Genomic DNA, 27,387 nt, shown 5'->3' on the forward strand with positions numbered 1-27,387 from the left:
CTTTTCAGAGAGTCATGATCAAGGCCCACCACAAGGAGAGTTCCTTTCACCGCAAACTCCCACTTCCTGTGGGAGACCTACCTTTTCTCCATGACCAAACCTAGGCGTTGCTTGTTCTAAACTTGCACCATGGTTTATGTCGTGAATTTTCTGCCCCATACTTTGATGAAAACCGTCGCCTTTGTGAGATGGTAAAAGTTAAATTTTCTCAACAAATCGAGCTTTGCGCGTTCCCAGGGAGTGTGGATACTTCCAAAGACCTTTCTTCGGTATCAATACATTCTGCTAACGCAAACAGAACGGCAGATAAATGTAAATTTTTCTTACCAAATCGAGCTTTGCGCGTTCCCAGGGAGTGTGGATACTTCCAAAGACCTTTCTTCGGTATCAATACATTCTGCTGACACAAGACGCAGCGTCAAGATGTCCCCTATATACTCGCAGCTCATCATTTGTATGGGTGGACCCTCTACAGAGTTCCACACATGTTCGAAAATCCCCTCGTTAATCAAATCCTCCATTTGGGATTCCTCCTACCGTATTACCGCTACCGCTTACGATGACTGCATAGACCAGTTCATCTCTGTTGTGCTTCCTTGCCACTCCGGCGTAAGAGGGCGGAATGCAACCATTCTCAGCGACCATCTTCCCCTCCGTGATGGATGTGGTCTCCTCTTGTCCTCCTCTAGTCCTCCATGAAGAGTCAGGGGCCGTGCGCGATTCCTTCGTTGCTGTTTCGACTTTGTCTCCCTCCGCAGGACACTGTCTGAAGTCTCCATCGCGGGAGGGCTGGCTTCATTTCCCCAGAGTACTTGAAAGCGGGTAGCTATTTTTCCTCTTCAGCATTTTAGCAGTGCTATGCTCTCCGAGATGTCTGATTCTCTTTGCAGCTTTCGTAGAAGTGCTTGGAATGTCAGTTCTATCCCTTCCAACATCCTGCATTGAGCTGCCGGTGCATACTCCTCTGTCCCCATCGTCTTGCCCCGGATTTCTTCTTAAAATTTTAGAAAGTTTGGCTAAGTTGTATTCTGAAAACCTATAGCACATTAATTTTTGATGTAATTTAGAAGTTTTTTAACCATTTTTGCTGGTGTCCCATTTTCAACATACTTTTTGCTGTTTTAGCAAACTTTTTTGCAGTATTTTCTAAGAAATTTCTTTGAGTGTGGAAGCTATATCAAACTATGAACCGATATACCCTAAAACGAAGTATTTGTGCAAAATTTCAAGCCCCTAGCTTCATTCCTTCGAAAGTTAGCGTTAGCGTTAGACAGACGGATGGAATGACAGGTGGACGGAGAGACGGATGGACAGATGGATGGACAGATGGATGGACGGACGGACAGATGTATGGACGGACGGACAGTTAGCGTCACAAGTTAGCGTTAGCGGACAAGTTAGCGTTAGACAGACGGATTGAATGACAGGTAGGCGGAGAGACGGATGGAAGGACGGACAGATGTATGGACGGACTGACATGGCTAGATCGACTTAAAATGTCATGGCGATGAAGGATATGCATACCAAGCATGGGGACTTAGAGCAATATTTCGATATGTTACAAACGTAATGACGAAGTTAGCATACCGCTATCCTATAATGGAGGGTATACAAATTGTGTTCAATAAAAATATTTACTGAAAATTTGGATCATTGAAATATCTATTTTTTTTATTTGGAGTTCACCGCTGTCACTGTAAATGACCTTTTGTATTATTTCCTTAATCTATTTTTTTTTTTTCCAATTAGTCGCACCGACTGTTCGCATGCAATGACACATTTTTTTTTAAACATCGATTATTTCCCTACTCTATTCTCGATTATTTCTCTACTCTATTCTCCACAGGCAGCAAATCAGGCGAATATGAAGAGGTGCGTGAACGACCCTTTACAAAGCTGCTGTCCAATGGCTCGTTACTGCTGCAGCATGTCAAAGAGGACCGTGAGGGTTTCTATTTGTGTCAGGCGAACAATGGCATCGGCACCGGAATTGGTAAAGTGATACAACTAAAAGTTAATTGTAAGTATTCTATACCTGCAGTTTCTATCGATCCATTGCACTGTTTCAATTACTCAACCCATCAAACTCTTATTAACCACCCAAACAAATCCCATCGACCCCCGCAGTTCAATCAATCGACCAATTTAAACAATTAACCGAAATGGAAATGTTTGCACTTTTGCACATGACGACTGTGTTGATGATGATGATGACGATGATGTGAATTGTCGTGTTAATACAGTAGTGGAAAAGGGGTTGCAAAACTCCACTCAGGATTTATTCTGAGCCGTTTTCAGCTGTCAGCCCTTGTATTTTGCTGGTGAAGTTTTATGTTAGTTATGTCTGTCGGAGGCCATCGTAGCGCAGAGGCTAGCATGTCCGCCTAGGACGCTGAAAGCCTGGGTTCGAATCCTGGAGAGACCATCAGAAAAAATTTTCAGCGGTGGTTTTCCCCTCCTAATGCTGGCAACATTTGTGAGGTACTATGCCATGTAAAACTTCTCCACAAAGAGGTGTCGCACTGCGGCATGCCGTTCGGACTCGGCTATAAAACTTGAATCGGACTGTACTCATTGATATGTGAGAAGTTTACCCCTTTTCCTTAGTGGAATGTTCATGGGCAAAAGTTGCAAAATTTGCCTATGCGGCTGCACAATCTAAACTTTTTGAAATATGCACTGTATTCAACCGAAAGACATTGCCAAGTTGTGTATGGCAACAATGTAGAGTTTATTTGAAATCAACCCAGCAAACCTATCGTTACGAAATCGTAATGAAATCTGTACGAGCTTCAGAGGATTCTTCCCACTTCCGATTCGAAATCGTAACGAAATCTTTACGAAAATTATATGGAGTGGTTGATATGATTTCGAAACGAAACGTCGAAGTTTCAGAGAAAAATCGGAATGAATTCGTTTCTGTTTCGGAACGAAATCCCAAGAAAAGCCTTGAGAAATTCGGAAAGGGAAATTTCTTGCCGAAACTTTGTAAAGAATTCCTAACGTTTTCTGAAGTAAATTCGTATTGAAATCGGACGTACCTTTAGAAACTTTATAATGAATTCTGAACGATTTCGGAAGTAATTTCGTAATGAAATAGGATGTTCCTTCCGAAACTCTGAGAGAATTCTGAAGTAATTTCGTATTGCAATCGGATGTTCCTTATGAAACTTCGTAAAAAACTGTGAACGATTTCGGAAGTAATTTCGTATTAAAGACGGATGTTCCTTCCGAAACTTTGTAAAAAACAGTGAACGATTTCGAAAGTAATATCGTATTGCAATCGGAAGTTTCGTTCCGAAACTTCGTAAAGAATTCTGAACAATTTCGGCAGTAGTTTCGTATAGAAATCGAATGTTCCTTCCGAAACTACGTAAAGAATTCTGAACGTTTTCTGAAGAAAATTCGTATTGAAATCGGGCGTACCTTCAGAAACTGTGTAATGAATTCTGAACGATTTCGGAAGTAATTTCTTAATGAAATGGGATGTTCCTTCCGAAACTCTGAGAGAATTCTGAAGTAATTTCGTATTGCAATCGGATGTTCCTTACGAAACTTCGTAAAAAACTGTGAACGTTTTCGGAAGTAATTTCGTATTAAAGTCGGATATTCCTTCCGAAACATCGGAAGTAATATCGTATTGCAATCGGAAGTTTCGTTCTGAAACTTCGTAAAGAATTCTGAACAATTTCGGCAGTAGTTTCGTATAGAAATCGGATGTTCCTTCCGAAACTTCGTAAAGAATTCTAAACGTTTTCTGAAGTAAATTCGTATTGAAATCGGACGTACCTTCAGAAACTTTGTAATGAATTCTGAACGATTTCGGAAGTAATTTCTTAATGAAATAGGATGTTCCGAAAGTCTGAGAGAATTTTGAACGATTTCGGGAAAAAATTCGTATTAAAGTCGGATTTTCCTTCCGAAACTTCTTAAAAAACAGTGAACGATTTCATTCCGAAACTTCGTAAAGAATTCTGAATTCAGTAGTTTCGTATAGAAATGGGATGTTCCTTCTTCGTAAAGAATTCTGAACAATTTCGGAAGTATTTTTCTATTGGAATCGGGCGATATATAACCCTTGACCGGATCAAAATATCTTTATCTCGCAATAGGTACTACCTATTATGTAGACATTTTCAAGTCTTTCAGGAATAGGTTCAAAATAGAATAGAAGGGATTTGAACCTGTCTACTACGAATACTTCTAAGGGGTAAGGATCCGAACCTGCTAGGTGTATGTCCATAGCGGCATGGGACGGATTAATATCCGAACCAACCTAATCTAACCCAATGAAGACACAACAACAAAATCTGTATTTTCTTTTTTTTTCCCCTCTCTAAAACTGCATTTCTCTAAGCACTAAATTCAACCCTTATATTCTCAAAAATATACAACAACAAAATTATCTTTGCAGAGAAACGCATACACAAAATTAGCATAAAAAACAGTTACCTAAACAGGCAACCTATGCTAGTTTTTTTTCCTCCTCTCAACATTCAACCTTAGTAAAAGTCATTCGCAAAATGATCGTTACAGGGAAATACACAACACAAATGCAAGCAATCATCTTTTTTTCCTTCCTTCATCTGTTTAATGAAACCGTAGTTTCTTACCAACAACATTTATGATATTGTTATGGAATACATTCTTCACCTAGGCGATCATGTTAGCCTCTATGCTACGGTGGCTTTCAACGGTTCACAAACAAAAAAAAATTCCTTCAGACAAACCGTACAGAAATCGTTCAGATTTCCTTCCGAACGGTCGAAAGAAAAATTCAAAAAAAAAAAATAATAACCCATACGAAAAGGCGGTCAGAAATTCTTCAGAATTTTTTAGAACTGTCGAAACCAAAAATCCTTCATACAAATAATCCAGAAATCGTTCAAAATTCCTTCCAAACTGTCGAAAGCAAAATGCAAAAAAAAACCATACGAAAGACGATCGGATGTTGTTCAGAATTTTTTCAGAAGTGTCAAAACAAAAATTCTCTCAGAATGTCGAATAACATTCGGAACGAATTCAGTAAAATCTCATAATTGCTTCCGAGCTGCCAGAAGAAAAATTCAAAGAAAAAAACCCTACGAAAAGATGTTCAGAATTCTTTCAGAACTGCCGTAACAAAAATTCCTTCCGACAAACCATACAGAAATAGTTCAGAATTCCTTCCGAACTGTCGAAAGAAAAATTCAAAAAAAAAAATCCCAAACAAAAAGACGGCCAGAAATCGTTCAGAACAGTCAGAACAAAAGTTCTCTCAGAATGTCGAACAGAATTCGGAACGAATTCGGTAAGATCTCATAATTACTTCCGAGCTGTCGGAAGAAAAATTCAAAACAATCCCATACGAAAAGACGGTCAGGAATCGTTCAGAATTCTTTTGGAACTGTCGGAACAAAAATTCCTTCAGATAAACAGTCCAGAAATCGTTCAGAATTCCTTCCGAACCGTCGGAAGAAAAATTCAAAAAAGCTGAACTGTCGGAACAAAAATTCCTTTCGACAAATAGTACAGAAATCGTTCCAAACTGTCGGAAGAAAAATTAAAAAAAAAAACTCCATACGAAAAGGCGGTCAGAAATCGTTCCGAATTATCGGAAGAAAAATTCAAAAAACTCCATACGAACAAAAATTCCTTCGGAACAAAAATTCCTTCAGACAAACAGTCCAGAAATCGTTCAGAATTCCTTCCAAACTGTCGGAAGAAGAATTAAACAAAAAAACATACGAAAAGACGATCAGAAATCGTTCAGAACTGTCGGAACAAAAATTCCTTCAGACAAACAGTGCTGAAATCGTTCAGAATTCGTTCCAGACTGTCGAAAGAAAAATTCAAAAAACCCACATACGAAAAGGCGGTCTGAAATCGTTTAGAATTCTTTTAGAACTGTCAAAATAAAAATTTCCTCAGAATGTCGACCAAAAATCGGAACGAATTCGGTAAGATCTTGTCGGAAGACTTCAGAATTTTTTCAGATTTGTCTGACATCAGACATTTGCTTTTTGGGGAAGATACACCCATGAAGACTAGAACTTTAGACTATAAATATAAGTATGTTTTTATACCCACCACCTTAGGATAGGGGGTATACTAATTTCGTCATTCTGTTTGTAATGCCTCGAAATATGCGTCCGAGACCCCATAAAGTATATATGTTCTTGATCGTCATTTTATGTCGATCTGGCAATGTCCGTCCATCTGTCTGTCGAAAGCACACTAACTTTCGAAGGAGTAAAGTTAGCTGCTTGAAATTTTGCTGAAATACTTTTTATTAGTGTAGGTCGGTTGGGATTGTAAATGGGCCAAATCGGTTCATGTTTTGATATAGCTGGGGTTGGGTTGGGTTTTGATTTCTTGAGCCTCCAGAAGGGGCAATTCTCGTCCTATTTGACTGAAATTTTGCACGTGGTGTTTTGGGATCACTTCCAATTACTTCGCTGATTATGGTTTAAATCGGTCCATGTTTTGATATAGCTGCCATGTAAACCGATCTTGGATCTTGACTTCTTCAGCCTCTAGAGGGCGCAATTCTCATCCGATTTAACAAAAATTTTGAGCGTACTGTTTTGGTACCACTTTCAACAACTGTGTTAAGTATGATTCAAATCGGTTCATAATCTGGTATAGCTGTCATTTAAAAAGGATCTTGGATCTTAACTTCTTGAGCCAATAGAGCGCGCAATTCTCATTCGATTTGGTTGAAATTTTGCATGAGGTTTTTCGTTATGACTTCCAATAACTGTGCTAAGTATGGTACAAATCGTTGCATAACCTGATATAGCTGCCATATAAACCGATCTTGGATCTTGACTTCTTCAGCCTCTAGAGGGCGCAATTCTCGTCCGATTTGACTAAAATTTTGCGCGTAGTGTTTTGGTTCCACTTTCAACAACTGTGTTAAGTATGATTCAAATCGTTGCATAACCTGATATAGCTGCAATATAAACCGGTCCTGACTTCTTGAGCCTCTAGAGGGCGCAATTCTCATCCGATTTGGTGAAATTTTATAACGGCTTCAACCTTCAACATACGTGTCTAATATGATCTGAATCGATCAATAGCTTGATACATCTCCCGATTTTGCTTCTTGAACCCCTACAAGGCGCAATTCTTATCCGAATGAACTGAAATATTACACAATGACTTCCACAATGTTCAGCATTCATTTATGGTCCGAATCGGACTATAACTTGATATAGCTTCAATAGCATAATAGTTCTTATTCAATATTCTTTGTTTGCCTAAAAAAAGATACCGCGCATAGAACTCGACAAATGGGATCCATGGTGGAGGGTATACAAGATTCGGCCCGGCCGAACTTAGAACGCTCTTACTTGTTATACCCATCACCGTAGGATAGGGGGTATATTCATTTAGTCATTCCGTTTGCAACACATCGAAATATCAATTTCCGACCCTACAAAGAATATATATTTCGGATCGCCGTAAAATTCTAAGACGATTTAACGATGTCCGTGTGCCCGTCCGCCTGTTGTAATCACTCTACAGCCTTCAAAAATTGAGATATTGAGTTGAAATTTGGCACAAATACGTCTTTTTGATGCACGTTGGTTAAGTTTCTTGAACGGGCCAAATCGGACCATATTTGGATATAGCTGCCATATATACCGATCTGCTGATGAAGGGTATGATGCCCATAAAAGCTTTATTTATAACCTGATTTCGCTGAAATTTTACATAATGGGCTATTTAAAGCCTCCCGACATCTGACCTAAATATGGTTCAGATCGGACTATATTTAGATATAGCTGCCATATAGACCGAACTCCCGATAAATGGTCTGAAGCCCATAAAACCTTTATTTATAACCCGATTTCGCTGAAATTTGAAATAGTAGGTTCTTTTAAGCCTCCCGACATCTGACCTAAATATGATTCAGATCGGACTATATTTAGATATAGCTGCCATATAGACCGATCTTCCGATAAAGGGTCTGAAGCCCATAAAAACTTTATGTTTTCTCCAATTTCGCTGCAATTTCAAACAGTGAGTAGTTTTAGGCCTCTCAACATTCGACCCAAATAAGGTTCACATGGGACTATATTTCGATATAGCTGCCATATATACCGATCTGCCGATAAAGGGTCTGATGCCCATAAAAGCTTTATTTATAACCCGATTTCGCTGAAATTTGAAATAGTAGGTTATTTTAAGCCTCCCGACATCTGACCTAAATATGGTTCAGATCGGACTATATTTGGATATATCTGTATATATGGATATAGCTGCCAAAAAAACCAATATTTTGTTCTACAAAATTGAACAGTGACTTATATTTATTAGACCAATCAATGTCCGTGCCGAATTTGGGTGCATAACTTATCCCATATTCAACGGATTGTGACGAAAGGGAATTTACAGATATAGCCGAGGTGGTGGGTATCCAAAGTTCGGCCCGGCCGAACTTAATGGCTTTTTACTTGTTATTATGTGTATTGTAGAAGGCATAGGGGTGCATGCTTGGGTGGGATATAAAGGGTGATTTTTTTGAGGTTAGGATTTTCATGCATTAGTATTTGACAGATCACGTGGGATTTCAGACATGGTGTCAAAGAGAAAGATGCTCAGTATGCTTTGACATTTCATCATGAATAGACTTACTAACGAGCAACGCTTGCAAATCATTGAATTTTATTACCAAAATCAGTGTTCGGTTCGAAATGTGTTCAAATTTTGACAAATTTTGTTCAGCGATGAGGCTCATTTCTGGTTGAATGGCTACGTAAATAAGCAAAATTGCCGCATTTGGAGTGAAGAGCAACCAGAAGCCGTTCACGAACTGCCCATGCATCCCGAAAAATGCACTGTTTGGTGTGGTTTGTACGCTGGTGGAATCATTGGACCGTATTTTTTCAAAGATGCTGTTGGACGCAACGTTACGGTGAATGAACACATTTCGAACCGAACACTGATTTTGGTAATAAAATTCAATGATTTGCAACCGTTGCTCGTTAGTAAGTCTATTCATGATGAAATGTCAAAGCATACTGAGCATCTTTCTCTTTGACACCATGTCTGAAATCCCACGTGATCTGTCAAATACTAATGCATGAAAATCCTAACCTCAAAAAAATCACCCTTTAATTTACCCCAATTGGATTATTTACCATTCATGTTTTGTTATTGCCCAATTTTGTAACAAGTCATGGGCCCAATATCCTGATGATATTTTCTTCGATTTGAGGTCTTAGCGTGTTATTTCTTCCCAAAGCCTCTTCCCATCTAACCATGTCCGCCACTGTGTTTTGCAATTAAGAATTACTAATGAAGTGCTGATTACACGACAACTGGGAATTTCCATCAATTGAAACATTACACAAATTGACATGTCGTTAAGGGAGAAGCGTAAGCCCAAACTATTCCCTGGTCGATTTGCAAATGCGCCCATTTACCGCCCCATCCCTTGCCCCCCACCCCCCAATTCCATCAGTCACTCACCTGTCGATACATTATTAAATGTGTCTTTTTGTGGCCTCTTTTTTCGTTTCGTTTCGTTTCAATTCGATTCACATTCTCTTCTTTCTGTTTCTTTTGTTTTTGTATCTTCTGTCTCATTTAATGCTGCATTGCTATAATGTCGCCTTTGATAACGACACGTCGCCTCGCATCCTCCTGATGTTTACTCTCGATATGTCTGTCCATGATGTTGCCGCCAATGAAACGTGAAAAGCATCGCCCTATTTCCAATCGACATCACGCTCGGTGACGGTGAAAAAGGGTGACACAGCGATACTGCAGTGCTCGGTGAGCGGTGACAAGCCGATTAATATCGTTTGGATGCGTTCCGGTAAAAGCACTCTCAATCCATCGACAAATTACAAGTACGTATAACTCCATTACTTTTCTTTGTTATGTACTATAGTAGAATTTTTGTATATGTGTGTGTGTGTGTTCTTTTGAAGGGGAAGGTATATATTTTTTCTCTCCTATATTGATTTATATCTTTAACGAATCCCTTTGCAGGTATGTGCTGCAAAGGATTAATGTTTTTGTGATCTCCACTTTCCTCCGAAGAGGGAGGGGGTGGGGGGGACAGTAAAACAGAACAGAATTTGATTTAAAAAACGGATTTTAATATATAATGAATGGGAAATGGAAAAACTGAAACTATAGATTTTTATGCTTCACTAGAGCTGTATTGAAATATTTAACCATACATAAATTTTTTCCTTTAGTAACTCATACCGTATCACAAGTATCATACACCAATTACGCACAATCCACGGTTTTAATAGCACTCAACTTGTGAAGTTGATTACACACAAACGAAGTCAAAGAAAATATTACAAAATTTGTTAAAAGCATCGTAACTAAAATTACTTCGTTATTTGTTAAATTTATACTTTTTTTACCCACCACCATAGGAAGGTGGTGGGTATAAAACATATAAAGGGTGATTTTTTTGAGGTTAGGATTTTCATGCATTAGTATTTGACAGATCACGTGGGATTTCAGACATGGTGTCAAAGAGAAAGATGCTCAGTATGCTTTGACATTTCATCATGAATAGACTTACTAACGAGCAACGCTTGCAAATCATTGAATTTTATTACCAAAATCAGTGTTCGGTTCGAAATGTGTTTCGCGCTTTACGTCCGATTTATGGTCTACATAATCGACCAAGTGAGCAAACAATTAATGCGATTGTGACCAAGTTTCGCACTCAGTTTACTTTATTGGACATTAAACCAACCACACGAATGCGTACAGTGCGTACAGAAGAGAATATTGCGTCTGTTTCTGAGAGTGTTGCTGAAGACCGTGAAATGTCGATTCGTCGCCGTTCGCAGCAATTGGGTTTGTGTTATTGGACCACATGGAAGATTTTACGCAAAGATCTTGGTGTAAAACCGTATAAAATACAGCTCGTGCAAGAACTGAAGCCGAACGATCTGCCACAACGTCGAATTTTCAGTGAATGGGCCCTAGAAAAGTTGGCAGAAAATCCGCTTTTTTATCGACAAATTTTGTTCAGCGATGAGGCTCATTTCTGGTTGAATGGCTACGTAAATAAGCAAAATTGCCGCATTTGGAGTGAAGAGCAACCAGAAGCCGTTCAAGAACTGCCCATGCATCCCGAAAAATGCACTGTTTGGTGTGGTTTGTACGCTGGTGGAATCATTGGACCGTATTTTTTCAAAGATGTTACGGTGAATGGCGATCGCTATCGTTCGATGCTAACAAACTTTTTGTTGCCAAAAATGGAAGAACTGAACTTGGTTGACATGTGGTTTCAACAAGATGGCGCTACATGCCACACAGCTCGCGATTCTATGGCCATTTTGAGGGAAAACTTCGGAGAACAATTCATCTCAAGAAATGGACCGGTAAGTTGGCCACCAAGATCATGCGATTTGACGCCTTTAGACTATTTTTTGTGGGGCTACGTCAAGTCTAAAGTCTACAGAAATAAGCCAGCAACTATTCCAGCTTTGGAAGACAACATTTCCGAAGAAATTCGGGCTATTCCGGCCGAAATGCTCGAAAAAGTTGCCCAAAATTGGACTTTCCGAATGGACCACCTAAGACGCAGCCGCGGTCAACATTTAAATGAAATTATCTTCAAAAAGTAAATGTCATGGACCAATCTAACGTTTCAAATAAAGAACCGATGAGATTTTGCAAATTTTATGCGTTTTTTTAAAAAAAAAAAGTTATCAAGCTCTTAACAAATCACTCTTTACATATTGATCTAAGACCCAACAAAGTATATGACACTCTAAGTCGATTTAGCCACGTCCGTTCGTCTGTCAAAAGCAAGCTAACTTTCGAAGGAATAAAGCCAGGTCCTTGAAAATTTGAACAAACACTTCCTAGGACGGTTGGGATTGTAAATGGGCCATATCGGTCCATATTTTGATATAGCTGCCATATAAACCGATCTTGGGTCTTGACTTCTTGAGCCTCTAGACGGCCCATAATTTATCCGATTTGGCTGAAATTTTGCATGAAGTTTTCTGATAAGCATAGTTCAAATCGGTTCATAATCTTATAAAGCTGTCACATTAACCGATCTCCGATCTTGACTTCTTAAGCCTCTAGAGTGCGCAATTCTCATCCGATGTAGCTGAAATTTTATGTGGGGTGTTTTCTTATGGCTTCCTACAGTAATACCAAATATGGTCTGAATCGATTCATAACCTGATATGGCTGCCATATAAACCGATCTCCTGTTTTTACTTCTTCAGTCCCTATAAGGCGCAATTCTTATTCGATTTGCCTGAAATTTAACACAAAGACTTCCAATGTGGTCACCAATATCCAAACCAAGTTTGGACCTAATCGGTCAATAACTTGATATGGCTCCAATAGCATAGCAATTCTTATCCATTATCCTTTGTATGCTTATAGAAAGATACCAGGCAAAAAACTTGACAAATGCGATCCATGGTGGAGGGTACATAGGATTCGGACCGGTCGAACTTAGCACTATTTTACTTGTTATACCCTCCACCATAGTATGGGGGTATACTAATTTCGTCATTCTGTTTGTAACACCTCAAAATATGCGTCTGAGATCCCATAAAATATATGTTCTTGATCGTCATGTCATTTTAAGTCGATCTAGCCATGTCCGTCCGTCCGTCCGTCTGTCTGTCGAAAGCTTACTAACTTTCGAAGGAGTAAAGTTAGCAGCTTGAAATTTTGCACAAATACTTCTTATTAGCGTAGGTCGGTTGGGATTGTAAATGGGCCAAATCGGTCCATGTTTTGATATAGCTGCCATATAAACCGATCTTGGGTCTTGACTTCTTGAGCCTCTAGAGGGCGCAATTCTCATCTGATTTGACTGAAATTTTGCACGTGGTGTTTTGGTATAAATTCCAACAACTGTGCTAAGTATGCTTCAAATCGGTCCATGTTTTGATATAGCTGCCATATAAACCGATCTTGGGTCTTGACTTCTTGAGCCTCTAGAGGGCGCAATTCTCGTCCGATTTAACTGAAATTTTGCACGTGGTCTTTTGGTATCAATTCCAATAACTGTGATAAGTGTGATTCAATTCGGTTCATAATCTGGTATAGCTGTCATATAAACCGATCTGGGCTCTTGATTTCTTCAGCCTCTAGAGGGCGCAATTCTCATCCGATTTGGCTGAAATTCTGCATGACGTGTTTTGTTATGACTTCCAATAACTGTGCTAAGTATGGTACAAATCGTTGCATAACCTGATATAGCTGCCATATAAACCGATCTTGGGTCTTGACTTCTTGAGCCTCTAGAGGGCGCAATTCTCATCCGATTTGACTGAAATTCTGCATGACGTGTTTTGTTATGACTTCCAATAGCTGTGCTAAGTATGGTACAAATCGTTGCATAACCTGATATAGCTGCCATATAAACCGATCTTGGGTCTTGACTTCTTGAGCCTCTAGAGGGCGCAATTCTCATCCGATTTGACTGAAATTCTGCATGACGTGTTTTGTTATGACTTCCAATAACTGTGCTAAGTATGTCGTAAATTGGTATAGAACCTAATACAGCTGCCATATAAACCGATCTGGGATCTTGACTTCTTGAGCCTGTAGAGGGCGCAATTCTCATCCGAGTTGGCTGAAATTTTGTTCAACGTTTTCTCTCTTCAACATACTTGTCTAATATGGTCTGAATCGATCAATAGCTTGATACAGCTTCCATATAAACCTATCTCCCGATTTTGCTTGTTGAGCCCCTACAAGGCGCAATTCTTATCCGAATGAACTGAAATGTTCTACAATGTTCAGCATTCATTTATGATCTGAATTGGACTATAACTTGATATAGCTCCAATAGCCTAACAATTCTTATTCAATATTATTCAATATTCCTTGTTTGCTTAAAAAGAGATATCGCGCATAGAACTCGACAAATGCGATCCATGGTGGAGGGTATATAAGTTTCGGCCCAGCCGAACTTGGCACGCTTTTACTTGTTTCTCATTTTACCTTGCTGGAGGCCACCGTAGCGTTGAGGTTAGCATGTCCGCCTATGACGCTGAACGCCCGGGTTCAAATCATGATGAGACCATCAGAAAAATATTTCAACGGTAGTTTTCCCCCTCCTAATGCTGGCAACATGAGGTGCGGTACTATGCCATGTAAAAATGTCTCTCCAAAGAGATGTAGCACTGCGACACGCCGTTCGGACTCGGCTATAAAAAGAAGGCCCCTTATATTTGAGCTTAAACTTGATTCGGACTGTATTCATTGATGTGTGAGAAGTTTGCCCTGCTCCTCAGGGGAATGTTCATGGGGAAAATTTTTTTTTATTTTTATTTTACCTTGGCGTTAATTTAAATTTCATTTTTTTTCTTTGTAGAATTTCAGTAAAACAGGAGGCAACACCCGATGGTGTTTCAGCTGAATTACAGATTCGTTTAGTAGATGCCACCGATAGTGGACCATATTTTTGTCGAGCCAGCAATTTGTATGGCAATGATCAGCAATTGGTACAACTCCAAGTGCAAGAGCCACCCCAACCACCTTCAGTGCTAGAGGCAGCCATGATATCTAGTCGTTCTGTTAATCTTAAATGGCAACCAAAGGCACAAAATTCAGGTGATGTCTCCAAATACATTGTGGAATATAAAGAAATGGATGGTAAGTGTGCACAAAGAAACCACACAGTCATCAAATCACCATAAAATAAACTTTCCCCAAAGCTCCCGGGTTTCTGGACCAATGGCAACATGTGGACATTAAAGATCCACCCAGCTACAATGCCCTTATTGAAAATCTTAAGCCAGCCACACGATATGCCTTTCGGGTTATAGCTGAAGGCACGGCGGGTCGTAGTTCACCGAGCCAGGAATTGGTTATCAGAACTGAACCCCAGCGACCAGCAGGACCTCCCTTAAATTTATCAGTTCGTCCTTTATCTTCTACCGAACTTTTGGTCAGTTGGATTGCCCCATTGGCCGAGTTGAGACATGGTGACATACAAGGCTATAATGTGGGCTACAAATTGGCAAGTTCTGGTACAACAGCCTACAACTTTACCTCTGTATCGGGAGATGGTGATGGTGGCACCGGAGAACTTTTACTAACGGGCCTACAACGTTACGCCCGCTACAATGTGGTTGTGCAAGCATTTAATCAAGTAGGACCTGGTCCTCTGTCGGAACCAGCTTCTGCTCAAACTATGGAAGATGGTGAGTGTTTTAAATAAAATGTTGATTTAAAAACTTTATATATCTATAAGGTATACATATATGCAGACTTTTAAATTGTAAGAAAAAGATTTTAAATGATAAATGCTTTATAGTCAAGTTTTTTCTGCATATTCGGGCGAAGATCCTTTATTTCGTAATTCTTGATTTATTTTGAAAGGAGTATCGTATTCTCATCGCAAACTCGCTTTCGCGTCATATTCGATGTAAGTCCGACCTTGAAGCCTCCACTCCTAGTGTACGACCTACCAATGTATGTCCCTTGAAATGCCCTAACCAAGGGCTAGATGCGCCCCACTGTGTTTTTTTGTGTGGTTTGACTTTTCTTCTCCATTGCAAGAATCTTCAATCATTAAGGTCGTCTCCAAAGAGAAATAAACGCAGAATAAATGATTTCTTCTAGTCGTATATAATTTTCAAATCTTTCTAAATTATTTAAATGTAGGTCTAAGTGAAAGTTGAACGGGTAGCCAACCTTAAAGGTCAGTTCACTTGGAGAGCAGTTTGGCCCATTTTAATACCCTAGCAAAAAAAAAAGTTTGAGTAAAAATGCAAAGAAATGTTGTGAGTTCCAAAATCAGATCTAGAGACCAACTCAGGAATTCCTCTGACTTGGCTTAACCATGTTCGTCTGTCCGCTTACCTTCTCTGTGCTGATAGTCCGTCTGTTGTTTCTTTTATACCCATTGTCATTTTGTCATTACGTTTGCAACACATCGAAATATCCACTTCCGACCCTATAAAGTATAAAAATTCTCGATCGTCGTAAAAATCTGAGCCGATCCAGCCATGTCTGTCCGTCTGTCTGTTGAAATCACACTACAGTCTTTAAATATAGTGAGATATTGAGCTGAAACCTTGCACAGATGTTATTTTTGTCCATAGGCAGGTTAAGTTCGAAGATGGGATATATCAGACTATATCTTGGTATAGCCCCCATATAGACCGATCCCCCGATTTAAGGTCTTAGACCCATAAAAGCCACATTTATTATCCACTTTTGATGAAATTTGGGACAGTGAGTTATGTTAGGTCACTCAACATAATTCTTCCGAATATGCTAAAATTTGGGATAGTGAGTTAAGTTAAGCCCCTTGACATATTTCTTCAATTTGCACCCAATCGGTCCAGATTTGGATGTGGATGCCATATAGACCCATCTCTCGATATAAGGTTTTGGACCCATAAAACGTGCATTTATTATCCCATGTCGCGTAAATTTGGGACAGTGAGTTGTGTTAGGCCCCTCGACATCTTTATGCAATTTGGCTCAGATCGGTCCAGATTTGGATATAGCTGGCATATAGACCAATATCTTGATTTAAGGTTTTGGGCCCACAAAAGGCGCATTTATTGTCCGATTTTGCCAAATTTTGGAATAGTGATTTATCTTCGGCCCTTCGACATCCTTCTTCAGTTTGGCTCAGATCGGTCCAGATTTGGATATAGCTGCCATATAGACCGATCTCCAGATTTAAAGTTTTGGCCCATAAAAGGCGCACTTATTGTCCGATGTCACCGAAATTTGGGATAGTGAGTTCTGTTCGGCTCTTCGACATAATTCTTCAATTTGGCTCCGATCGGTCCAGATTTGGATATAGCTGCCATATAGACCGATTTCTCCATTTAAGGTCTTGGGCCCATAAAAGGCGCATTTATTGTCCGATTTCGCCAAAATTTGGAATAGTGAGTTGTGTTTGACGTTTCGATATTTATCTTCAGATTAGCCCAGATCGGTCCAGATTTGGATATAGATGCCATATAGACCGATCCGCCGATTTAAGGTTTGGGGCCCTTAAAAGGCGCATTTATTATCCGATTTCGCCAAAATTTAGGACAGTGAGTTATTTTCGGCTCTTCGACATACTTCTTCAACTTGGCCCCGATCGGTGCAGATTTGGATATAGCTGTCATATACACCGATCTCCAGATTTAAGGTTTTGGGCCCATAAAAAGCGCACTTATTGTCCGATTTCGCCAAAATTTGGAACAGTGAGTTTTGTTAGGCCCTTCGACATCCTTCTTCAATTTGGCCCAGATCGGTCCAGATTTGGATGTAGCAGCCATATAGACCGATCCGCCGATTTAAGGTTTTGGACCCATAAAAGCCGCATTTATTATCCGATTTTGCCAAAATTTGGAACAGTGAGTTATGTTCGGCCTCTCGACTTCCTTTTTCAATTTGGCTCAGATCGGTTCAGATTTGAATATAGTTGCCATTAAGACCGATCTCTCCATTTAAGGTCTTGGGCTCATAAAAGACGCATTTATTATCCGATTTCGCCAAAATTTAGAACAGTGAGTTGTGTTTGACCTTTCGACATTTATCTCCAGTTTAGCCCAGATCGCTTCAGATTTGGATATAGCTGCCATATAGACCGATCTCTAGATTTAAAGTTTTGGCCCATAAAAGGCGCACTTACTGTCCGATTTCCCCAAAATTTAGGACAGTGAGTTATGTTCGGCTCTTCACAATACTTCCTCAATTTGGGCCCGATAGGTCCAGATTTGGATATAGATGCCATATAGACCGATCTCTCCATTTAAGGTCTTGGGCCCATAAAAGGCGCATTTATTGTCCGATTTCGCCAAAATTTGGAATAGTGAGTTGTGTTTGACCTTTCGATATTTATCTTCAGTTTAGCCCAGATCGGTCCAGATTTGGATATAGCTGCCATATAGACCGATCTCTCCACTAAAGGTCTTGGGCTCATAAAAGACGCATTTATTGTCCGATATTGCCGAAATTTGGGTCAGTGAGATGTGTTAGACCCTTCAACATCCATCTTCAATTTGGTCCGGATCGGTTTAAAATTAAAAGTATTGTCCCCATAAAAGTTGTATTTATAATCCGATTTCGCTGAAATTCGAAACAGTGATTAATGTTAGGCTTTTCGACATCCGTGTCGTATATGGTTTAGATCGGTCTACATTTGGATATAACTGCCAAAAAGACCAATATTTTGTCCGTGCCGAAGTTGGTCCAAATCGTACCATATTTCGATATAGCTGCTATGGGGGCATAAACTATGAATATTTCACGGTATTATGAGGAAAGGTGGTTTACATAAATCCCCGAGGTAGTGGGTATCCAACGTTCAGCCCGGCCGAACATAAAGCCTTTTTACTTGGTTGTGGCTAAGGTGGAGACGAGATCGGAAGAGGCCACCGTTGCGCTTAGGGTAACATGTCAAGAACATAAGAAAAAAATATTTCAGCGGTGGTTTTCCCTCTCCAAATGGTGGCGACATTCGTGAAGTACTATGCCATTCATAGAAGCTATATAAAAACCTTTCATCAAAAAGGTGTCGCACTGCGGCAAACCGCCCGTACTCGGCTTTAAATGAAATAGGGTATGGAATGTTATATTTCTCATAAAGTCAAAAGATCACTCAGATCGTAGAAAACCCGTCTTCTCAAGATGAAAAAACTGCGCCCATATAGACTAGGACATCAGCAAAGCAACTGTTCGATCGCTTCTACAAAAATCATTTTAAGCGAGTCCCATGTGTGCCGTTATATAGCCTACCACACAGTGCCTGGTTACAGGGGTGGAGGATAGTTAGTGGATAAACAGTGCCCGAGATATCTTCTCGCCTTTGGGAACTCCCTGTTTCACTCTACGGTGTTTTTACTTCTTATCCCTAAATTCCACAAATGCCTGGCGACCACACAGATAATTCGCGGACCAGCGTTTTATCCTTAAATAGTTTGGCATGGCAGACCGTGCGTTGATAATCCTTCCTTTCATCATCGTATAAGCCCAATTCACCGAAAGATTGGAAAACTTCATGGTTTCTTTGTCTGCGCTTCAAGTGCTGCCGGCAAGTGACTTGAGGACCTTGTTTCTACTTTTGACTTTATCGCAAATTGCTGTGGCATGAGGGGAGAATGTGTGAGAGCTGTCAAATGTGACGCCAACTATTTTGGGACACTTGATGGTCGGAATCATTTCTCCATCAACCATTACAGTCAGCTCGTTATTCACCTCACGCGTATTTGTAGTGATCAATGTGGCTGAAGATTTGGTGGCAGATTTCTTGCAGCGAAATATGAAGCAAGTTCGTTGAGGTAGACGTTCAACCTATCGCCCCCATTGTGGGGGGCATGTGCCCATATACCATCGTACCATCGTCCGCATATGATATGATCTCTAAGCTGTCCAGAGGAGGTGGAATGGAGGATAGGTAGAGGTTGAACAGTGCCGGAGATATCACCCCGCCTTGGGGAACGCAACCTGTCGCCCCCATTGTGGGGGGCATGTTGCCATGATCGTACCATCGTCCGCATATGATATGATCTCTAAGCCGTCCAGAGGAGGTGGAATGGAGGATAGGTAGAGGTTGAACAGTGCCGGAGATATCACCCCGCCTTGGGGAGCGCGACCCATCGTTTCAGGCCTGGCTGGAGGAACGTGTTGGCGATGTACTCAAATAGTTTGGTGTTGAATGGCTTCTATAGATACAGTGCCACGAGGACCGTCCTATCGCATGGCCTGGACTGATTGAAGCCACCGCAAATGTGTGCGGTGTTGGCATGCAAAGCAGTTGTTGTGCTATGCCGTCTTCGAAGTCCATGTGGATGCTCGGGGAATGGAAATTCTCCTACGAGGCTCGGTAGGCGTCTTTGCTACTGGTGAGAAAAGGGAGATTGGTCTGCACGACTCCCTCAAACTCGGTTCCTTTCCAGGCTGGAGCTGTAGCTTCCATTCCTTGTTATACCTTACACCACTACTGTGGTAAAGGGTATTATGACTTAGTGAATTTGTTTGTATTTTCCAAAAGGAAGAGAGATGGACCCATTGATAAGCATACCGATCGACTCAGAATCACTCTCTGATTCGATTTCGCTATGTCTGTCTGTCCGTTCGTCCGTCTCTCTGTCCGTTAGCATGTCCGGTTAGCATGTCCGCCTATGACACTGAACGCCTGGGTTCGAATCCAGGCGAGACGATCAGAAAAAAATTTCACCAGTGGTTCTCCCCTTCTAATGCTGGCAACATTTGTGAGATACTATGCTATGTAAAACCTCTCTCCAAAGAGGTGTCGCATTGCGGCACTCCGTTCGGACTCGGCTATGAAAAGCAGGCCCCTCACTGCACTCATTGATATGTGAGAAGTTTGCCCCTGTTCCTTAGTGGAATGTTCATGGGCAAAATTATTTGTATTTGTACTTGCAGATTTAGATATAGCTCTCATATATATGTTCGTCCGATTTGGCTCCCATATATATTTTCGCCCGATTTTGAATAGTACTCAATAATTTATTCACAGATCTTTACAAAATTTGGCACGTAGGTTTCTCTTATAACTCTTCTGATGATGATGAATTTCATAGAAATTTTTTCAATTTTAGAGATAGCTGCCATATATATTTTCATCTCCGGGTTTTTACTTTTAAGGCCTTAACTTATCAATCGATCTTCTCAACGACTTAGCCTGCATATCCAATGTGGTGTAGGGTATCAGAAGGTCAGCTTTGCCCGACTTTAGCCCGTCCTTACTTGAGAAAGGCTGGCGTCTAGAGATATTCAATCATCGAGGACTCGAAAAAGATATAAAGCCCTGACATCTCCAGTTAACATAAGGCATACAAAAAGACCAACATTATTTTACTTTATGGATAAGCTTTTAGATTACACTGAGAAAAAACGTAGCACTTGGTGAAATTGCAATCCTCCAAAGCTCTAGAAAATTTTAAAGAAGCGATATCTGGAGCTGTGAGCCAATTTCTAGATCAGCAAAATCGGAGGCTATTAAAATCAATGATTTCTAACTATTTCTGCCTTAATGATAATCTTACCAGAAGCAACATTTCATTATTTCCTTTTATCCTTCCTTTGACACAGTTCCTAGCCGTTCGCCCGAAGACATTCGTTGTGCTGCCCTTACCTCACAATCGCTACAAGTCTCATGGCAACCGCCTCCTATTCATCATACAAATGGCATTCTGCAAGGCTACAAACTGATATTCGAACCTATTTTGGATGACTATTCGCCAAGCAAGGATGAAGTTGAATCACGTAAAACCACTGCCCTAACAACCGTCCTTACGGGCCTACGCAAATTTACCAACTACAGCATACAAGTGTTGGCCCATACACGCATGGGTGATGGTATGCTCTCCAATTCCATTTACTGCCATACCGAAGAAGATGCTCCCGAAGCGCCTGCCGATATTAAAGTGGTTGCAAGTTCTCCAGTGTCTCTATACGTTTCATGGCTGCCTCCTGCCGAACCTAATGGCGTAATCACCAAATATAATCTCTATACACGTGTTGTCAATGGCCGCGAAGAGCTGAACAATGAAAAGAGAAGTCTTGCCTCGCAGCAAACTTATTATGAGGCAAAAAATTTACATGCCCACATGGAGTATCAGTTTTGGGTAACCGCCTCTACTCGAGTGGGCGAGGGCAAAAGTTCCAAAGTTGTCTCACAGATTACCACAAGTCGAGTGCCAGGACGCATTGTCTCCTTTGGGGGACCCATAGTTAGACCTTGGCGTTCTACAGTCACTCTGGCCTGCACAGCAGTGGGCAAACCCAAAAGGGAATGGTTCAAGGCCGATGTGCCTCTGCGCCAAGGAGGTTTACAAAGCACCCAGTTGCTGGATTCTGGAGATTTGATCATATCGAACCTACAGGTATCAGATAGTGGCAATTATAGTTGTCAGGTAGACAATGGCATAGGATCGGATCGCCTTACCCATGCCTTACTGGTGCAGGTGCCTCCCTCTTCGCCGGTTTTGTATGTGACCAGTGCCACCACGAGCAGCATACTCATGCACTGGAAATGTGGCTTCACTGGCAATGCCCCCATCACAGGTTACACACTTTACTATCGTCGCACTCCCGGTAACATTGAGGAGAAACAATTATCCCGCCATGCCTCTAGCCACGAGTTGAAAGGCTTGGTTTGTGGCAGCACCTATCAGATTCATTTGACAGCGCACAATAAAGTGGGTACCTCACCAGCCAGTGTTACACTGCATGTACGAACTCAGGGACAATCGCCGGGAGTGCCTTCGACCACAACCCTCATAGCTCCAAATTCGACAGGTGTTAGCATACGATTACATACATGGCCCGACAATGGTTGTCCCATGTTGTATTTTGTTTTACAATACAGACCGGTGTTGGATGGTCCCGAAAAGGATTGGATTCTAGGTAAGTTCATTGAAATATGCCACGAGACTTTGATTTAATGAGAGGAGTCAATTGTTTAAGGAAAATGTAAGCTCACCTTCTTAACAACACCATGAAAACAAATATATAATCAACCATATACACAGAAACAAATTACTCTAAGAAAGAACCAACTACCAAATTTGTATGTGAAACTTAAAAATCTCAACGAAATTTTACATTGAATTGAAGATTTTATTTATAAAAGTAGGTTTGAAGAAACTTGGCAGACAAAATAATTGAAATTTAGTGGATTTTCATGTAATACTTTTGTTGAGCTAGTTGTGAAAATACTCGTACTTCAATGTAGCACACAAGACTCCCATGTCATTAAGTACTTGCAAAGTCAGGTTCGAATCCATCGGCCGGTCAAAAAATTTTTTGTTATTTTTTCTTAAAACTTATTTTAGAAAACTATGGATAAATTGTTGTTGTTGTAACATGTTGGCTTGCAAAGAGTGGCTTTCAACAACAGATTTGTACTTTCGGTCGCTGAAATTCAAAATAAATTGTTGCAGTCATATTAACAAATTCCGTCGTCGTTTTTTCGATAAAAGTTGTTGTTTTTCAAAATCATTTTTATCTGTGTACAGTAAAGCTCAACTGTACCTCAGGGCAACATTAATTTGAAACAAGTTTAAGGTTGTAATAAAAATTTCTCTTAAGACAAAATTCAAGAAAAATTTTCGGTACAAAAAATTAAGAAATTTTCAGTAAAAATAGACAGAATTTCAGTAAAATTTTCTTCAAAGGCAAGATTAATTTTTGGTTAGCCTCAGGTTGAATGGATAACCTACCATGAAGGGTGAGTTCAATCGAAGTCTAGTCTGGGTAAAAATTATGTAGGTAAGGAAAAAGTGTGAACGGTGAAGAGTAGAGAGCAAGTTCACATGTGCATGTGCATCCCAGCCGCGTCGGTCCTAAATGTCCAATCTGAGAGTGCTTACCAGTGGCCCTGTGCGTCTACGCATACATGACTGTGTGGAAGAATTGTATGGCGTCTTCCGTCGACGGCATTCCGTTCTATCCACGTATCTGAGGAGAGGCAAGACCGCAGGGATCGGAGAAAACCCATATTCATTCACTCGTCTCACCTCATCATGACAGCTTACGCAATAATCATTATTTGTGATTCCAATGGGCGCGGCTATATATTGCTTATCACACAGTGCGGGCTTAAAACTCCCGTAAGGACGCTCACAGACCTCTTATCAAAAGGCTGCAGTTCTTTCGCCCTTTTTCGGTCGACGCACAGTGGGAGAAAATCGAAAAAAAAAAACTAGTAGAAAATATGCCATTATAGGGATAATCCTTTGAATTTTAAAAGCTGAGGTTTTAACGAATTCTTTTGCAAAATTTCAAGACCTTAGATGGTCCGGGTGCCCTTTGGCAGGCCCCTAATATTGGTTATTCCGGCATTTCGAAAAATTGTTCGAGCTGCCAAATCTTCGTTCATCGTCCGATTTTTAAAATTGGGTAGTGCTCAAGTCCCTAAAAAATTCTTAATTTTTGCAAATGACCTCCATAACACCTCAGCTTTAACAATTTCAAAGACATATCTCTATCCGTTCTCAAATGGCATATTTTTTACTAGTTTTTTTTCGATTTTATCCCACTGTGCGACGGCAGACCGCAGTGTTTTGGCAGTTCAGCTTTATATACAGTTTCGTCAATTGGCACTCTTGCAAGACCGATGACTAGTTCGGTTCCAGTGGATGACCCCCTCCTGACATATTCGTATCCTTTTTAATTTCCCGGAATACCAACGTGTTCGGGAAATCAATTTAGGGCTATGTCATAAACGCTCCGCAACACATTTCCCAGTCCTTGAAATCAAGACCCTGAGGACCGCTATAATGCCCACATAAATCCTGATTTTCGAAGGCGGTAAATCCCTTTCCAGGATTTCATTTAAGGCTATCGAATGGCACAGACCTCAGTTCACTCGTACTGCATTCTCACCGACTAATGTCGAATGTCTCGGTGTAGAACCGAGAGACCGATGGAGACCGAGGTCTCACCCTCTTCAAATACAGCATTCACCTCCCACTCCTCTTTCTTGGAGTTAATTCAACGTCCTCGAACCAAAGACCCTAAGGACCACCATTCTGTCCACACAAATCCAACGCCCCTCCCAGAATTGCATTTGCTGCTATCGCAAAGGCACAGAACTTCGCCTGAAAGACACTGCTCGAGTAACTCGGAGTTGGCCCACAATGTCGAGTACAATGTCTCGGAGTAATCACAATCCCATCTCTAACTCTAACCTAGCCACGCAATTCGACCTTACTGACCTCGAACCAAAGGCCTGCAAGACACTGCTCTAGTATCTCGGAGTGAACCGTCTCTGACTCCATCTTTTCAACGCAATTCGACCTCACTGTCATCGAACAAAAGTCCCTGAGGTTTGCTATACGTTCCACATAAATCCTTAGAAGGCAGTAAATCCCCTCCCAGGCTTTCATTTTCCGCTATCGTAAAGGCATAGAACTCTGTCTGAAAGACACTGCTCGAGTATCTCGGAGTAGACCCCAATGCTGAGTGTCTCGGAGTAGACCCCCAATCCAGACTCTGACTCCATCCTGAAGCATCCTCTCCCCATGCCTCTCCCTCCGGAAAGCGAATGCAGAAAATTCAATCTCGATTGAATCTCGGTGCCCGGTAATCATGAGATTGAAACAATGGACATACCCGTTTTCCTTAAGCATGCCAAGTTCGCTCATCCTAAGCGAAACCCTTCCGTACCGAATATAGACCTCAATTGGTAGCTGTAGGCGAGTTTTCTGCAGTCCTTCCTTAGACCAACAAGCTTTTGGGTCCACCATGGCGGTCGCTGTTTGCCCCTTGGCTTGGCACTAGGCCATGTTGACACAAGCGAGTCATTCGGAATCTTCGTGATTCGCTTGACCACTATGTCTATAACCTGCGAAGTTGCCACTTCCTTTTCTAGGAATAATCCCAACCCGCCTTCCTGTTTAGCCGAGGAAGCACTTCTGCAGTATTTTCTACAAGGATGAAACTAATATAACGATGATCAGAAAAGCTGTGGTCATCCAACACTTCCCAGTCGCATATTCTTGCGCTCATATCCTCCGATACAAAGGTAATATCTAGTACCTCCTGCCTGTTTCTGGTAATAAAGGTCGGTTTATCCTCTTTATTACAAATCGCCAGATTCGTTGACATCCGAACTTCCCCATATCTGGTTATGTGCATTAGCATCACTTCCTACAATGAGGCTCTTCTTCCCTACAGAAGCTTGAAGTTTGAAGGAGGCATCTCTGAATCGTGTGCCATATATAGGGGAGCCAGCCAGTAATGAGACTTGTCTATTTCAAGGCTGGCTACTACAAAATCTTCAGTGCTTAGCGACGGTAGATGAAAAACTTTTACACTGCTCTTTGCAAGAATATAGGCTCTGTGTCTCCCATTCTCCGTACCCTTGAGTAGTTTAAGTCCCAGAATTCTTAGTCCACGAACTATTCCTTCACACACCCATGTTTCCTGGATAAGAACCACGTAAAATCCGCCTGTCTAGAGATAAAATTTCTATGAAATTTTCTCTTAAGACTAAATTTCTATGAAATTTTCTTTAAGGCCAAAATTTCTCTAAAGGCAAAATTTCTATTAAGACAAATTTCGCTTTAGACAAAATTTCTCTGAAATATTCTCTAAAGGCAAAATTTCTATGAAATTTTTCTCTCTTGGAGTGTCTTACATACTCATCTAGTGGGAGGCTCTTCTAACGACTAAATTTCAATGAAGTTTTTCAAAAAATTAAATTTTCTCCCAAGACTTAATTTGAGTAAAACTTTCTTTTAGCTTGAGTACATTTCCTCTATATTTGAGGAAAAAGTGTAATGAAATTTTAAATTAAGACTAGATTTCAATGAAACTTTCTCTAAAGACTACATTTCAAATAAACTTCTAAAGACTTAATATAAGTAAAATATCATCCAATTTGGTTAAGTTCTTCCTTAAATCTAAATTTAAAAAAATATCTAAAATTAAGAAAAAATTCCAAAGACTAGGTTCGGTATTATCAAACCATAACAGACTCACATCAAAAAGGTTTAGTCCATTTTGATACCACAGTATCACAGTAGAGGCCACATCTCAGTTGAAATCGAACCCACGATCCATCCAATCTTAATTCGGGCTTTTTACCAACTTAACTTCTGACATGCTCTTAAAAAAGTAAAATTTGAAAAAGCTTTTCTGTATAGTCTTAATTTGAATAAAAAAAAATTTAAATTTGAGTAAAACTTTTCTATCTTTTAGTAAAAATTTTCTATCTTTTAGTAAAATTTCTCTTAATTTGAGTAAAGTTTTCTCAATGTTTTTTTTTCATAGCACAAAATTACTATCTTAATTTCTGATATACTCTTCAAAAGGCAAAATTTCAAAAAGTTGTTCTGTATTGTCTTAATTTGGATAAAAACAATTTTAAATTGAGTAAAATTTTTCTAACTTTTAGTAAAATTTTTATAACTTTTAGTAAAATTTCTTTTAATTTGAGTAAGTTTTTCTCAATGTATTTTTCTCATGACACAAAATTTGAATGAAATGTTACCTAAAGACAAAACTCAATTATTACACACTCAGAGAATTGTTAGTCCTTTGTGGAAACACAGTATCGACAGTCCAAAACCTCTGGTGGAAACCGAACCCAGGACCCCCGCATTGATAGGTCGAACTTGCTACCAACTCATCTAACAGGCCGCTTAAATTTCAGACAGATGTTCTCTTAAGACTAAAATTGAGTAAAAATTTATCTACATTTGATTAAAATTTTCTTAATCAGTTTTTTGTGCATGACAATTTTAATGAATTTTTCTCTTGGAATCAAATTAAAAACTTCAATAACATGTTTTGTAAACACAAAAATGAAAATGAAAAATCCCAAATAAAACTTAACCAGCTATGGTGGAATGACAAATTACATCCTTCGCTGTCCCAACTTGTGCAGAATTGGTGGTACAACAATTAGTGTTTAATGATGCTTTCCCCGTACCCGCTTTAAAATTAAAACAC

At 40.2% G+C, this 27,387-nt stretch overlaps 1 protein-coding gene across 4 annotated transcripts in view; it reads left to right on the forward strand.

Moving 5' to 3' along the window:
* LOC106091818 (cell adhesion molecule Dscam2) overlaps nucleotides 1–27,387 on the forward strand; it is a 113,145-nt gene that overhangs the window by 64,064 nt on the left and 21,694 nt on the right. For all 4 annotated transcript variants that reach the window (XM_059370046.1, XM_059369985.1, XM_059370058.1 and 1 more), the window contains 5 exons: nucleotides 1,847–2,020; nucleotides 9,692–9,842; nucleotides 14,321–14,601; nucleotides 14,664–15,152; nucleotides 21,019–22,335. In XM_059370046.1, coding sequence (XP_059226029.1) covers nucleotides 1,847–2,020; nucleotides 9,692–9,842; nucleotides 14,321–14,601; nucleotides 14,664–15,152; nucleotides 21,019–22,335 — 2,412 coding nt within the window. The remainder of the gene's footprint in view (nucleotides 1–1,846; nucleotides 2,021–9,691; nucleotides 9,843–14,320; nucleotides 14,602–14,663; nucleotides 15,153–21,018; nucleotides 22,336–27,387) is intronic.

This window comes from Stomoxys calcitrans, chromosome 1, assembly GCF_963082655.1.
Source record: "Stomoxys calcitrans chromosome 1, idStoCalc2.1, whole genome shotgun sequence".
In the NCBI taxonomy this organism is placed as follows: domain Eukaryota; kingdom Metazoa; phylum Arthropoda; class Insecta; order Diptera; family Muscidae; genus Stomoxys; species Stomoxys calcitrans.